General features: G+C 40.4%; 3 protein-coding genes across 3 annotated transcripts; all 3 read left to right on the top strand.

The window, feature by feature from the left end:
* The first annotated feature begins 387 nt into the window (after positions 1–387).
* LOC133722526 (tubulin alpha-3 chain) lies at positions 388–3,060 on the top strand. Its single transcript, XM_062149411.1, has 4 exons — positions 388–618; positions 1,433–1,667; positions 1,753–2,123; positions 2,216–3,060. The coding sequence occupies exons 1-4, from the start codon at positions 526–528 to the stop codon at positions 2,870–2,872; spliced, it is 1,356 nt and encodes a 451-aa protein (XP_062005395.1). The 5' UTR covers positions 388–525; the 3' UTR covers positions 2,873–3,060.
* A 1,060-nt stretch (positions 3,061–4,120) lies between these two features.
* On the top strand, positions 4,121–8,840 carry LOC133722515 (uncharacterized). The gene is made up of 4 exons (XM_062149401.1): positions 4,121–5,921; positions 6,478–6,934; positions 7,332–7,534; positions 7,631–8,840. Exons 1-4 carry the CDS (start codon positions 5,844–5,846, stop codon positions 8,534–8,536), a joined length of 1,644 nt encoding a protein of 547 aa, XP_062005385.1. The 5' UTR covers positions 4,121–5,843; the 3' UTR covers positions 8,537–8,840.
* Positions 8,841–11,339: 2,499 nt separating this feature from the next.
* On the top strand, positions 11,340–12,875 carry LOC133727487 (uncharacterized). The gene has a single exon (XM_062155074.1). The coding sequence runs from the start codon at positions 11,820–11,822 to the stop codon at positions 12,762–12,764; it is 945 nt and encodes a 314-aa protein (XP_062011058.1). The 5' UTR covers positions 11,340–11,819; the 3' UTR covers positions 12,765–12,875.
* Positions 12,876–15,916: the final 3,041 nt, after the last annotated feature.

Here is a 15,916-nt window from a genome sequence, read left to right as displayed (position 1 = left end):
AGTGTCAAGCCCCACAGTAAATCAGTCTATCACTTTTGCAGTTTTGCTTTGTAACTTTGAGTTCTTAAAGCACGTGCTTCCACGTGCAGTCGGCAGATACCATTCGACGTCGCTTTGAAGCCTTTTTTTCCTTTTCCGTCGTTTGGTTCAAACTTTTAAATAAAAAACCATTTCAAAATTTGAATTTAGCCGAAAATTAAAACCGTCCCGTGAAACAAGGACCGCGGTTAAATATAAAACCGTAAAAGGTAAAATCACCTTCCAACGTGCAATCCCCCTCACGCCAGCCAAAAAAATTAACTATTCACCGCTGTAGTTTAACCGCGGTTAAGAAAATCCTTCCCGCTCCTAATCCCTCTTATAAAAACCCCAACCCAACGATAGGCTACCCCATCATTGCCTTCTCTTCCACCTCAGGCGTCTTAATAAACGCCCCGTTTTGGTTCTCTCCGTCTCTGCTTCTCTCTCCGATCCCGACCTCATTTCTCCGTCAAATCTTCGCCGTCAGTTCGTCTTCAACCGAAAATGAGGGAGTGCATTTCGATCCACATCGGTCAGGCCGGTATTCAGGTCGGAAACGCCTGCTGGGAGCTTTACTGCCTCGAGCATGGAATTCAGGTACTGTTTCTCTTCGTTTCGCGGCTCCGATTTGGCTAGATCTAGGCCTATGATGCGTTTTTGTTTCCGAAATCGGACTCGTGGTTTGTAGATCTGCTTCATTTTCTGCTGGATCTAGGGTTTTTGGTGCTATATTGGTGCTATTTGTTGTACATTGACGGAATTGGTGACTGATTTTAAGTAATTTGTCTGTGATTTGCTGGATGAAGTTGGATTTGTGATTTTGTGGACGGATCTAGGGTTTCTCTTGGTCTATGCGATACAGAGCACTTGTTTGGTTTTGTTTTGGTTAGATCTGTTAAATTTCTGACTAATGATGCTGTAAATTTAGGCGAACTTGGTGTATTGCATCTTGTAATTTATGTTTAATTGGATTTCTGTATCTGTATGGGATATTAGAATTTGATTGAATGTTCTGCATTCACAAATGCTAGGTTTGAAATGCTGGTGTAAAGTGTTGCTTGTAGATCTGCTAGTATTGACAGTGCATTTTCGGTAGTTATTCGGTATAGTGTGGTTTGCAGTCCTGATACCTATAGTCAAACTGGAAATGAGTTTTAGTTATGAATTGGTTTATTTATTTATTTATTTTTGATGATATTCTAAAACTCCAAACTATTAGGATTTATGGTGGAACAGAACAAATGGTTTTGGTTTTAATCCAAGAGTACTTGCATTCCCATGTGACGTAGGAGAGGGTTTTCACTCATTTGGTTGAAATACTGATGCAATCACAAAACATTTTCACATATGAATTGGTTTGGTTGGTTTGATGCAATGCGATGCTAAAGATTGTATTTGATGTTTTCAACAGCCTGATGGCCAGATGCCAAGTGACAAGACTGTTGGTGGAGGTGATGATGCTTTCAACACCTTCTTCAGTGAGACTGGTGCTGGGAAGCATGTGCCTCGTGCAGTGTTTGTAGATTTGGAGCCCACTGTCATTGATGAAGTGAGGACTGGAACATACCGCCAACTCTTCCACCCTGAACAGCTCATCAGTGGCAAGGAAGACGCAGCCAACAACTTTGCTCGTGGCCACTATACCAGTTAGTATTTTACTCCTCTCTTTGTTTGCGATTTTTTTCCCTGTTAAGTATCAAACTGCTTATGTTTGTCTTTCTTCTTTATCAGTTGGGAAAGAGATTGTTGACCTGTGCCTGGACCGTATTCGAAAGCTTGCTGACAACTGCACTGGTCTCCAAGGGTTCCTTGTTTTCAATGCCGTGGGTGGAGGCACTGGTTCAGGTCTTGGCTCCCTTTTACTGGAACGTCTCTCAGTGGACTATGGCAAGAAGTCCAAGCTTGGATTCACTGTCTACCCCTCTCCACAAGTATCTACCTCTGTGGTTGAGCCCTACAACAGTGTTCTCTCAACCCACTCCCTTCTGGAACACACTGATGTTGCTGTGCTGTTGGATAATGAGGCCATCTATGACATATGCAGGCGCTCCCTTGACATTGAACGCCCTACCTATACCAACCTCAACCGCCTCGTTTCACAGGTAATGTCCCGTCTTCTCTTTTTAATTTAGCACTTAGCTTGTTACTCATTTAAGGGATATGGATACTAATTTCCTTTTGCTGTCTGTTTTAGGTTATCTCATCTCTGACTGCATCTCTGAGGTTTGATGGTGCCTTGAATGTGGATGTGACTGAATTCCAGACCAATCTTGTCCCATACCCCAGAATCCACTTCATGCTTTCATCTTATGCTCCTGTTATCTCAGCTGAGAAGGCATATCATGAGCAGCTTTCAGTTGCAGAGATCACCAACAGCGCATTCGAGCCTTCCTCCATGATGGCCAAGTGCGATCCTCGCCATGGTAAATACATGGCCTGCTGTCTCATGTACAGAGGTGATGTGGTGCCCAAGGATGTCAACGCAGCTGTTGCCACCATCAAGACCAAGCGTACCATCCAATTTGTTGACTGGTGCCCCACCGGATTCAAATGTGGTATCAACTACCAGCCCCCAACTGTTGTTCCAGGTGGTGATCTCGCCAAGGTTCAGAGGGCAGTGTGCATGATCTCAAACTCCACCAGCGTTGCTGAGGTGTTCTCACGCATTGACCACAAGTTTGACCTCATGTATGCCAAGAGGGCCTTCGTCCACTGGTATGTCGGTGAGGGAATGGAGGAAGGTGAGTTCTCTGAGGCCCGTGAGGATCTTGCTGCCCTGGAGAAGGACTATGAGGAGGTTGGTGCTGAGGGCGAGGAGGGCGAAGACGGTGATGAGGGAGATGAGTATTGAGTACTTATATCATCCGTGTCTAGCCAGTTAGATTGTGTTTCTTATAGTTGCTATGTGCTTGTGGTGTGTTTCTATCATTTTAGTTTGAAAACTTGAAGCAACTCTGGTGTGGTTATATTTGTTCCTGTACTAGACTTCTGTGAATGTGGCTTTGCTGTTATATTCAGAGCTTTAATGTTGAGTGTTCATCTCGGTACTATTATTCTATGATCTGAATTCGACTCTTTTTCCGTTACCAAGAGAAAAAAAATGTACACTACACACGTGCAGTGCAGGCACATAACCAGAGGAACCATTGGAGAAAGGGCAGTTTGACTACAGCAGTATAGTAGAGGGGTGGTCTTCCATACACTAAAATGTGTTCTTTTCTGTAGTGTTGATCCCTTAGTTCTTTTTTAACATTTATTTATGCATTTTTTTTTATCACATAACAGCGGAAAATTTATAATAATAAGTTCTGAGTTGAATTTAGAACCTCCTACTAGTTATAAAGACTATTGTTACTCGATAAAATTGGTGCCTGTTTTTTGAAAAATGTTTCGTTTTGAAGCGTATTGTAGAAGAAAAGTTTTCCTTTGTTTTTGCGTGAGATAGGAGAAGGTCTTGTAATTCAAACATTGTTGATCTCTGTGTATCGAAAAAAAAAAAAAACACATTATTGATCTCTGGTTGGGTAGTCCTCCTCTTCTTATTGATAGGGGGAAAAAAAATTATGTTTTCTTGTTGTCCTTTAGGCTAGCTGAAGTGGTTAGAGAGAGAGCTCGATTATTTGAGGTCAGATTTTTGTTTCTCTGTAGTTTGAAATTTGTTTTCTTAATGGAAAAATCACTTTTATATGGCCCCTAATGACTAGTTTCACACTTTCATGGTAATTTCAGCGGGTAACGTGTTTTTTATTTTTTGTTTTTACGGAGTTCGTTTTCTAGAAGAAAATTGCTAAAATAAGTGAAGAGAAACACAAATTCCCACAGCCTTTTGTTCCAAGTTTTCTCATGGAGGTGTCTCAATTCTCACTGTTGGTCTTGGACTAGAATTGCAAAGTGCACCAGGTATAATATTGTAATTTACTTTTAGGGAAATTCGTCCAAACAGTGTCTGAACTTTTCCAGACTATTAATTTTCGTACCTAAACTTTGAAAAATATCACAATGGTACCTGACGTTTTGGCCCCGACCCAATTTCCATACCTGGAAACAGTAAAATCGTCTACGGCGTTAAATTTTGAAGGATATTTTTGTCATTTTACTATTCATCATCTCCATCCTCTTCTTCTCCTCCACCGAAACCATCACCAGCCTCTTAGTGGGTTAATTTCTGAGTTTAATTTCAAACGAGATTGGAGGGATTGGATTCATGAATCTGACGATTAGTTTCCAAGTTTTGATTGAATTAATTGTATTGGATTTGAATGTTAATTGGATCCGAAGTAGGATTGTGATTGCAACCGCCACGTGGTGGAATCATTTTCATGAAATCAGAAGCAATTCGCCATGTAGCTCCTTGAAGCCTTCAAACTCGAAAGAGATCAACAGCCCCTTCCAAACCACCAATCTTTGATGCACCGCTGCAATCATAGTAACCCATCTAGTTCCTGCCAGACACCCACTGCGAGACAACAAAGAGTCCAAAAAAAAAAAAAAAAAACTCGGTCAAATCTGCAAGCCTAGAAACAAGCCTGCTTAGACCCGAGTCCTACCGGATCTGCCCATCGATCACCATCATCGTCACCCAATATGCTCTACGGAAAACTATTTTGGTGATACTGAACCTAGCGCAAAGCGCTCGACTTTAATGGATGGGCCACGAAGCCGGAATCGGAGAGGGAAGGGATCAGCGGGGAGATTATATAAGCCTCGGTGGGGTGTAGATTACCGCTGCTGGGATTGACTCTGAGAGACCAGGTGGAGAAGCCGGTGGTTTTCCAAGCGGAGAGAGCTAGAGAGTCGTAAAGGAGTTGGGAAATGGTGGATTTGGAGATGGGTTTTGGAGGAGGGAGGGAGGTGAAGAGGGAGTAGTGAGGGGAGGGGTGATCGTCGGGTGGTGTGGGGTGGAGGAGAGGGAGGAGAGGGGCGGAGAGGTAGCGGCAGAATGGGTTGGGCTGGTTGGCCCAGTCGAATCTGCGAGGGCCTCTGGCGTAGCGAGTGAAGTGGTGCTTGGTGTCGTTGTGGTACGTGAGGACTTGCAAGGGGTTTTGGTCGAGTTGCGGGTCGGGTTGTTTGGGGGTGGAGAGTGAAGAAGGGGAAGGAGAGGAGGAAGAGAAGGACATGGTTGTGGTGGTGGGGATGGAGGTGGAGGGGAGAGGTTAGAGGGAACGAGAACCTTGTGGGAGGGAGCGGTGGCATTATTCCTTGCATTCGTTTTTGTAGAGGAGAATGGTCCTCTAAGTTGTTGAAGTTCTAGAGCAAGAGAGGTGCTGGTGATGGTTTCGGTGGAGGAGAAGAAGAGGATGGAGATGATGAATAGTAAAATGACAAAAATATCCTTCAAAATTTAACGCCGTAGACGATTTTACTGTTTCCAGGTATGGAAATTGGGTCGGGGCCAAAACGTCAGGTACCATTGTGATATTTTTCAAAGTTTAGATACGAAAATTAATAGTCTGGAAAAGTTCAGACACTGTTTGGACGAATTTCCCTTTACTTTTACAAAATATTAGTTTGGTCCAAGAACAGACAAATCTGCAACAGGAACAAGAACCAGAAAAGCCTGTGAAAAATTCCTTCACAATATTCTCTGGGGTTGAAGACATTTGGGCCCTTTTTTTCCTGCTCCTTCCTTTATAGCTTTGACCCCCTTTGTCTTTTCCCACATATACTATACCCTACAGCTACTGTGGTCTACAGCATAGGCATAGCAACTTTACTCTCTACTTGAATATCAGGAAGCTTCTCAGAGTATCACAAAGAGTGTCCTCATAAGCTGGAAAAAAAGAATAGCTAAAAGATAAAAGAGGGCTCTTTGATTAAATGCAATGGAGAAGAAGAGGAAGAAGGATGAGAAAGTTGCTTGCACCACTAGTCAAGAACCGGAGACAGACCACCATATCTTGGTATGAACCCTCTTTTTCCTTTTCTAATTTTTCTGCAATGGTTTGTAAAAATTGTGGGTTTAATACTTCAATCTAAAGCTTTATAATGAAAAAAAGCACAATGCTAAGCTTGACCTCTGTGGGGTTTCACTGTTTTTTGTTTTTTTTTTGGGTGTTTTCTTTTCTTTTCTCTTTTGGGTTTTCATCTAATCTTGTAGTTTATTTGGCCTAAAGTAAGAGAAATACACAAAGATGTTGTCTTTGAGGGTTTCTTTCAATCCCTTCTTCTTAGGCGTCTGATTCTTACATCTCTGTAATTGGGTAGTTTAGTTCATCTATTGCAAATGACAGTAACTCATCCTTCTTTTTGTTTAATCTGTCATTTTGTGTTTGTTAATCTGTAATTGTTACTGTTTACCTGCTTCCATTGTCTGAGATATTGAGAATTCTGAAGAAAATTTGAGCTATTTCCTTGTATTTTGAACAATAAAAAATGCATGCTCTAGTGAACAAGACTCACAATTTGTAAACTTCCACTTTCTTCAACCTAAAAAATGGTCAATCTGTACCTACACAGAGCAAGGATCACCAAAGCCAAGTCGATACTGAACCTCTAACAAAGAGTACAAACACTGATAGTCCTTCGAATGGCAATGTACCTTCCCTATGTCACCAATACCCAGTAACTTTTCCATGGCCGTACACGCCTCAACATGGTGGGGAGCAATGTCCTTTGGTGTCTAGACCCTTTGTTGCAACTCAATCACCGCTGCCTGGCATTATAAGCCAATGGCCGCAGTTTCCACATCAGGTCCAGCATGGCCAGCCACCACAGAACTATTCCCAGTCAGCTGCTCCCTTTTGGCTACCACAGCAGCCTGGTTATCCATTTTCTGCCTCCAATGCACCGCCAACTTGCCAGCCATTTGTTGCTGTTGGAGCAACTGATATTAGTGGTGGAACTTCAACAACAAACCAAACTCAGGTTCCCAATTTCTATTACCATGTTGGGTACCCATATCCAGGCTTTCCAGGTAAACATGTAACTTTAGTCATTTCCATGTTCTGCATCGTCACATACTTCTTTGCGGCAGTATGACTGATTGATCTGCATACATTATATCTTTGATGCCTGACTAGAAAATAATCAAAAACCATTGTTCAATACTATATGACTTGATAATTGATAGTTTGTGTACTTAATGCAAGTTTGCTGTCAAAGTAAAAATTTTGTCAGCAACTTTGTCAGCAAACTTGCATTATACTAAAAACCATATAGTATTATACAAGAAACTTTGTAAACATGTCAGCATTTCTTTCTTGTATAATGCAAGTTTGCTGACAAAGTTTTTAGTTTGATATTTAGAATATCAGCAAGCGGCTAAAATTTGAGTGATAGCACATATGAAGGTGAAGCTTTATTGTTTACAGGTTCATGTGATTCCTTATCTTGGTGGAATCAAGCACAAGCACCACAACCTCTGTGCACATATGCTTTTCCAGGAGGCTGCATCTCTTCACCACCTGCATCGCTGCCTAGTTGTTCTGCAACTCTTGGGCAAACCTTTGAAAAAGGAATTATCAGGCCACCAGCAAAACTTTCTAAGAAGCACCAGCAGCTTTGGGATGTTCAAGTACGAATCTTTATTTTCCTTTTAAACGTATGTATTCTGATTTTATGATCTAGTCGATGTGATATAAACTGAGCATTTCTGGTTCCGAGATTGTAGTCTGCAGAAAATGTTCAGCTATGGAGTGCAATCAACCACTTGCAATCAGAAGCAACTGATTACAAAAATTGCTTAACAAGGCTCGAAGCAGAACTGTCTTCTCTTAAAGCAGGAGCAGAAGAGACCACTGCTCAAGTTAGCGGGGCTGTTTTATCTGCAAAACCATCAAAGAGAGGGAGACCAAAGAGATCAGTTGCTTCAGCTGATGCAGTGCATTCTCCTGATAAGTCTCATCGCCGAGCTCGTGGCAGAAAATCTGTAGTATGCAATGCTCAACAGTTTGATAGTAAATCACATTTGTTTGAGAAAGTAATCCTCAACAAGGTGGAAGACAAAGAAAAAGCATGTCACTTAACAGCCGCTGTTGAGCAAGGAAACAATGCCTCACATGTTGTCACACATTCTGGTGGCAATATGGAGATAAATGGAACCAGTTCGACAATGCCTGCATTCCACTATCAATTTCAGCACGAACTTCCTGCTGTCCAAACACGTGGAAATGGGAGTTCTGCTTCTTTGGAAATGAAAGGTACTGATGTCAAGGCTAACAACTGTAGGACTACCTACCCTATCTATCCTCAGAACATCCCATGGCCTTATAACAATACCTCTGAAATGGAGAGAAACGAGCTAAATATTGGCCCCAATGGTTTGTACAATAGCGGTATTGTTATCACACAAGGGGGACAGATCATCCCTGGATGGAGTTTTGGAAATGAAGAGGATGCTTCAGAAAAGCAGGAAGATGCCATGTTAGGATCAGGAAAGAATGACAATGAGGAGACCATGGGAGATGAATCCAGTTCAGGAGCAGAAAAAGTTGCTCGAACAAACAATGAGGGTGGCTTCAAAATGGATGATAGAGAAGGAACTAGCAATAAGTGTCTTGCTCCACCCAATAACTAGTGACAGAGTTTATTCCACTAGTCTGCATTTAGAGTTTATATGATAAGATTTTGATGCCTCCTGCAAGATGGGGCTTGCTATTCTCTGCACAGAAATGTTGGCCCAAATTTTGTAGCTAGGAAGAGCAGGATGGTATAATCTTGGAAAATGTGGTAAACATAAAAGGGGATTTTGACTCTCTAAGATGCGGCAAAGTATATGTAAGAATTCGATCTCCAATTTAGGCATTCGGTTTTCATATGGAACTCTCGTCTTTCTTCTTCAATCTTTCTACTAGCTATACTAAATTCTAAATATTGCACTATACCATTTTTTTTTCTTTGAGAATGACATATTGCACTATACATAGATGAGACTCTTTAAAAGATAAATCAGTGTCAGTGTCTCAGCGACAAGATTTGCTCAAATAAGCAGGGAAACTCGCACTCTATAGCATAATGTCAGGTTCTCGATCACTAGAACACGAAATTTCATGACTTCAGAAGTATCATGGAAAAAATGGTCTTAACCATTAGAACTCAAGCTTTCACAGAACCAGAATCATCTAAACCATAATGATTTTGTCTTGATCATCTAATCTTTGACACATGCATTTACAGTGGCAAAACAAATAATGCCAGAAATTAGTTAAGGAACACTACCCATATAATCATATTTCATTCTCTTAATTAATCAACAAAGGGTCATCAAACTTGTACTTTTGCATTTGAATTTGTCTAGGGTTCATAGTTCATACATGGCCCTCTTCCCTGAAAATGTGGTGTTGCCTATTAAACTGCAAGTCTATGTTGTAGGGTCAGGTCTAAGTCGTACTCTGATGAACAGATAAAAGGAGCAGTTGAGATTCGTGCCCTACGACAAATGGTATCGCGTCATATTCTTCCTAAAAAGGTCCAGGACTCTAGAAGGTTTAAGTGTTTAACGACTATGAAGCATGAGACGAAGTTCCAGTCGGGCTCCGAAACCCTAAAATCTGGCCGCAGAAGAAAATAGGGTCGTTGAATTATTAGCACACCTTTGTGTCACTTTCAAGACTTGAAACCAAGCTATGAAGACTGGGCTACGTTACAGACAGACTTATTTAAACCGACTGGCTACTGCAGCATCAATCTTATTCTTAGTTGAAAAGTCTCCTTCTAGAGGTATTTTGTAATTCTATTCACCCCACTCCAATGTGGATTGGACTCAACATAGAAGACAAGTTCTTTACGTAGTGGTATTTCTGTTCATGATAGTATATGAGTCATAATAACAAATAAAGAATTACACGTTTCAACTTTCAAGAGATTAAGACTCAATATTGCTGCTCGTGGTTTTACAAATAATCACCATACCACAGTTCATAACATCGGAGCGAACATTATTTTAATTGGCATTAGTCTTTCTTTTATAAATAAGAGGTATTGAATGAGTTTTTCTATTGGAACCTCCAAATTTACTCACTTGACCTCTATGCTTTTTACACCTCTTATCAAATTTTCAAATACTAAATTTACTCATTAAACCTCACTAAACTTCCTCAAATAACCTCACTCATATAATTTGCAAACAAATTAATGAATTATTATCTTTAAAATAAAAAATTTAGTCATTTCAATGATTTAATCACTCTATAAATCTTAAGTAAATATACATTTCTTAATCAAACTTGAGTTTCAAAAATTAATGTCTAATCAATAAGAAAATGCCATGAACTATTATGTTTTTTTTTTTATATTTTAGCTGTGCAAAAAAAAAAATGAAGAAATCATTTGTTTTTATTCTCAAAAAAAAAAATCATTCATTTTTTAATGTTTATTTTTTTTCTGTATTTTTTGTACCACATGATTAATTATTTAAATATTATTATTATTATTATTATTATTTTTTTTGCGAATATAATGGATTGACTTAGATTTAGGTCATAAATCATAAGAGAATTTATTTTGTTTTCCCTCACCAGTATGCGTTCAACATATATATCATACATTTTTATGTCACATGATCTTAATCATATTTTTAATTCTTATTAAATATATATGAATGCTTTAATGAGTATGTAGTGAAATTGGAAAATGAAAATAGATAAGGAAATAATAAGGAATACAATCTAATATTATTGAATTCGAAAGTCTACTTAAAATAAATATAATATTTTTTTAGTATAATTATTGTCCTTAATAGTCATTTTATAGTAGGTTATATATGTCATTTAATATTCATAATAGAATGAGGTCAAGTGAATAGATTTGGAGGTCCCAATAGAAACTCTCGTATTGAATTCAACTCACGGACTAGTCATTATGTATTATTAGTTATTATGTAATTAATAAAGACAAAACAATTTAAATGGTAATTAGTTATCTCATCGAATTTCTTTTAATAATTAAATTGTATGATTAATCTGTATCTAGTATTTTAGCTAATCTGGTCGAAATGTATCTAACAGTGTATCTAACATTTGACATGTGGTACGTTTCTGTAAATCTGGACCAAAGAAGTATAAACTTAAAACAGATTTGAATGATATTTATTTGTTAACAATCCAATCTAATAAAAGCTGGGCAGATAAAATTGCCAAAGAAATTGGTCAAATGACTTAAATTGGAAGACTACTAACCAAGCATAAAATGGTAGTTTGTTGGTGTTCAACATCTCTTATTTCAAAGATTTGGATACGAATAGTGTACAACAAATGACATCATAATTCCTAACTTCAACTAATTTGTCTTCATATACAAGAAAGAAAAGTTGTTACACAGAAATGAACATCTTGATTACGTTTTCTACTCCGACTAGGTACTGTCAGCTAGGTACAATTCTCAAAGTTCGATTCACCTTTCCCTAATAGCCTTCACAACGAAGGAAATCCCATGTTTCCATTTTTTTGAAAGGGATGTTCTCTTTTTTCATATAAGAGAGATTTTTCTACTATTTTGTTTTTTTTGGGCAAAAGAAATAGGTTTTTCTACTTAATAGGTTAACTTGTCAACTAAGACTGGAAAAAATTAGCAAGTCTCCTCATGCATGTTCCATCACACACGCTCACACCCAGTTTTCCCGATTAAGGAAGGCAAACCCATGTTTCCATCCAAAAGAGACGTTAGCAATATATATGACTCTCTCCTTCACAGTCAAACACCCTGGCCTCCATCCTTTTTCTTTCACTCGTTTATAATTCTTATTCCTTCCTCCAAATCTTCCGCTATACAGTTATCAAATCCAAAGCCCCAATTCACAATCTTCAATTCTTCATCACCATTTTCGATTCGATTGATTTTCCCGAGTTCTCAATTTTTCTCCGATGGCCAGAAACAGCTCTCAGGCGACTGTCAACAAAAACCTCGTGTGCTTCTCCATCGCCGCTTATGCCAAAATCCTCATCAACCACTTGAAATCCTCTAACATCCCAGTTGAAAGGGGCCTCACCGACGCGGAGCTCGCGTCGATTGAGGCCACCTTCAGTTTCACTTTCCCACCGGACCTCCGGCCCATTCTCCAAGAGGGGCTCCCTGTTGGGCCGGGATTCCTGAACTGGCGGGCATCCTCGGCCCAACAGCTCAACATCCTCCTCAACCTCCCGGCCCTCAGCCTCCTCAAGCAAGTCTCCGAGGGAAGCCTCTGGTGTCCGAGTTGGGGTCCGAGGCCCGACCGCGGCGGAGTCAAGGCGGGGTTGGAGAAAGTCAAAGCTCTGTTGAGGAAAGCGCCGGTTTTGGTTCCGGTATATAGGAACTGTTACATTCCCTGCGAGCCGAATTTGGCGGGAAATCCAGTGTTTTATATAGACTCCCAGAGCGTGAGGGTTCTGAGTTTCGACGTCACAGGGTTTTTCAGGGAGTTTGGAATGGCGCACGCGCCGGCGTGGGCTCCGAAGGAGGCGAGGAGGTTGGAGTTTTGGAGCGACGTGGCGGCGGGTGGGGCCACGCGCCGGTGGTGGAGCGGGAAGCTGGGTGGCGGGTGCTTGGATGAGGTGTGCAGGAGGCTGAGGGAGGGAGGGTGGAAGGAGGAGGAGGTTAGGGAGATGATGATGATGGACGGTTGTGGTGGAGAAATGGAGTGTGGGACTCAGGTGATCGGGCGGTGGAGGGAGGAGGATGTGGGGTTGTTGTCGTTGGTTTTGTTGCGTGGGGGATGGGCCAGGGAAGATGTGGTGTACTCGCTTGGTCTTCATGACCAGAACATGATAGGGGAGAACGGGGTTGTTGATGAGAACGTAATAACGTATTTAGAGGGTCAGCTTTGTAATTAGACCATCTGGTTAGATGATTTTTCTTTTTGGCTAATCATTGATTAGATTAATGGATCTAAAATTCTAAAGGAACCAAATTATTTTTTTATTTGATGAAAAATGTTTATTCCAGATTTAGATTTTTTCAGTCTGTCAGCTTAGATTTTGAATTGGTTCATAACTCCGATTTATTGGGTTTAAATTATTATCCATATCAATTATATTAATTTTAAATCGAAATCAGAGTACAAAATACTAAATTTGAGGGTGTCTTTTTCGGTATATAGAATTTTTTTTGGCAAATTTCAACGGTACTAGGGGGGCTGATAGATTTTTTTTTTCAGTCGGGAAAAAGAAATATGTGGTACTGTGAAGAGTAATTAACATCAATAGAACAAGCAAAGAGGAAGGAGGCATTAAGGATCGCGCACCCGTGTATTTGCTTAAAAACAAGGTTACCTTGGTTAGCCTAGAACAAGAAAGGCAGGCAAAAAATTGACCATCTGTATTTGGTATCATCCACAACAACAAAACAGACAAAATTGAAGCTAGATATATTCGTGATTCCATATCAATTGTGGTCCAGTTTTGTGTTGAATTATTGAAGGAAAGAATCGTATATGATTAGGAGTTTAATGTGTGTGATATTCTGTAGTATCCTTAATTAGTTGGATGAGATATTTTACTATACTTAGACCTAGAATAGTGGATCTGATTTGTAACACAATGCATATAAGTTGTACCAAGTTGTAATAGAATGGTTAAGAAAAGAATTTCTTCACAGTCTCGTTTCTCTTTATGGTATCAAAGCAACGACTCTGAGGCATAATTTGAGGCAAAGAAGCTCCAAACAAATCCTCCATGGCAAGAGACGAAGACATGAAGCTGGTCGATAAGAACACGGCCTCGGCATCACAGAAAGCCCCAGAACCATGGGAGAACTCTAATCATCCACTCTTCCTCCATCATTCGGATCAACCTGGCGCAGTCCTTGTGTCACAGCCATTGATGGAAGATAACTACACAACATGGGTCCAATCCATGAGCATGGCCCTAACCATCAAAAACAAGAAAGGTTTTGTTGATGGAACTCTCAACAAACCGGCTGACAACTCTAATGAACAACGGCAATGGGATCGTTGCAACACGCTTGTCAAAACTTGGCTGCTAGGAGCCATGTCGAAGGAAATTTCAGCTAGTGTCATTCATTGCAAAGATGCAAGAGGCATATGGCTTGAATTGCAAGAAAGATTTTCTCACACTAACACGGTTCAACTGTTTCACATCGAGAATGCAATCCATGATTGTGAGCAAGGCACAAAGTCGGTTACATCCTTTTTCACAAAGCTCAAGGGCCTATGGGATGAGAAGGATGCACTTTGTGCGTTTCCCCCTTGCAGTTGTGACACAGCCACAGAAGTGAAGGCTTATATGGAGACGCAAAAGACCATGAAATTCTTGATGGGGCTCAGCGACAATTATGCAACTATCCGAAGCAACATAATAGGGATGGATCCTCTCCCAAGCGTGAACAAGGCATATGCAATGGCGTTGCGTCATGAGAAACAAGCAGAGGTTTCTAGTGGAAAATCAATAGCACCACCCGAGGCATCTGCTTTTTCAGTGAAAAAGACAAGCCGTGATGATGATCCTACAGAAGAAGCCAAATGTGAGAAGTGCAACAAGACCAACCACACCACAAAGAATTGCAGAGCACACCTCAAGTGTACCTATTGCAACTGGAAGGGACACACCTATGAATATTGTCGTAGGAGAAAGGCTGCAATGGAAGGAGGACAAGCACGACCAAGAGGTAATCATGTAGCCTCCTCAAATGATGACAAGGAGACTATGAATACTTTTCCTTTTTCAAAAGAGGAGTGCCATCAGCTTCTAGGGCTCTTGAACAAAAACAAGCCTGCTTTGATCAATCAAGTCGGTAATGTGCCAAATTATGAGGAACTTTCAGGTAAAGCCTTTTCCCTTTCACAAAATGGTAAAGAGACAATATGGATATTGGATAGTGGTGCCACTGATCACATAGTATGTAATCCCACTCTACTTACTTCACTAAAGCCTGTTCATAATCGTTTGGTCAAAATTCCTGATGGAACCTCGGCACTAGTTACTCATATTGGGACAGTGGCTTTCTCTTCCCATTTTATTCTTCAAAATGTCCTATGCGTCCCATTATTCTACCTCAACTTGATCTCAGTGAGCAAATTAGCTTTTGATTCATTTTATATTACCATCTTTCTCAGACAAATTTGTGTCATACAGGACCTACGTTCGGGGAAGATGATTGGGACGGGAATTGAGAGGGAGGGGCTCTACTGCCTCAATCAACCACAGAAAGGAACATGCAACGTGGTACACACCAAAGCACACAACCTATGGCACCAAAGACTTGGACATCCTTCTAGCAAAGTATCTTCATTATTTCCCTTTCTCGCAAATAAAGCTTGTGATACAAGCAATTGTTCAATTTGCCCTTTAGCTAAACACACTAGACAATCTTTCCCATTGAGCACTACTTCTAGTGAATCTTGTTTTGATTTAATACATGTTGACATATGGGGTGGCTACCATGTTCATTCACTCTCTGGTGCACAATATTTCTTGACCATAGTAGATGATTATTCAAGGAGCACATGGGTATATCTAATGAAACACAAATCTGAAACACGAACCCTACTCATTCATTTCATTCACTTGGTTGAGAACCAATTCGGTAAGGGAGTTAAGGTTGTACGGAGTGACAATGGTCCAGAGTTTAAAATCACTGAATTCTATTCATCTAAGGGTATCCTTCACCAAACCAGTTGCGTGAACACACCACAACAAAATGGTGTTGTTGAGCGTAAACACAGACATTTACTAAATGTTGCTCGAGCTCTCCTTTTCCAAGCAAATTTGCCCAAACAGTTTTGGGGGGATGCTATACTCACTGCGGCCTACCTAATAAACAGAACACCGACACCACTCCTTCAAGGAAAAACACCCTTTGAAAAACTCTTTCACAAAGAGCCAAGTTACTCTCACCTACGGGTATTTGGTTGTCGTTGTTTTGTGTCCACCCATCCAGTGAAACCTAGCAAGTTTGATCCTCGTTCTACTGAGTGCATTTTTCTTGGATACCCTCATGGTCAAAAAGGATACAAGGTATATAGTTT

Source organism: Rosa rugosa, chromosome 1, assembly GCF_958449725.1.
Source record: "Rosa rugosa chromosome 1, drRosRugo1.1, whole genome shotgun sequence".
Taxonomy (NCBI): domain Eukaryota; kingdom Viridiplantae; phylum Streptophyta; class Magnoliopsida; order Rosales; family Rosaceae; genus Rosa; species Rosa rugosa.
The sequence above is the reverse complement of the archived record's forward strand: the minus strand, read 5'-3'. Positions and strand labels throughout refer to the sequence as shown.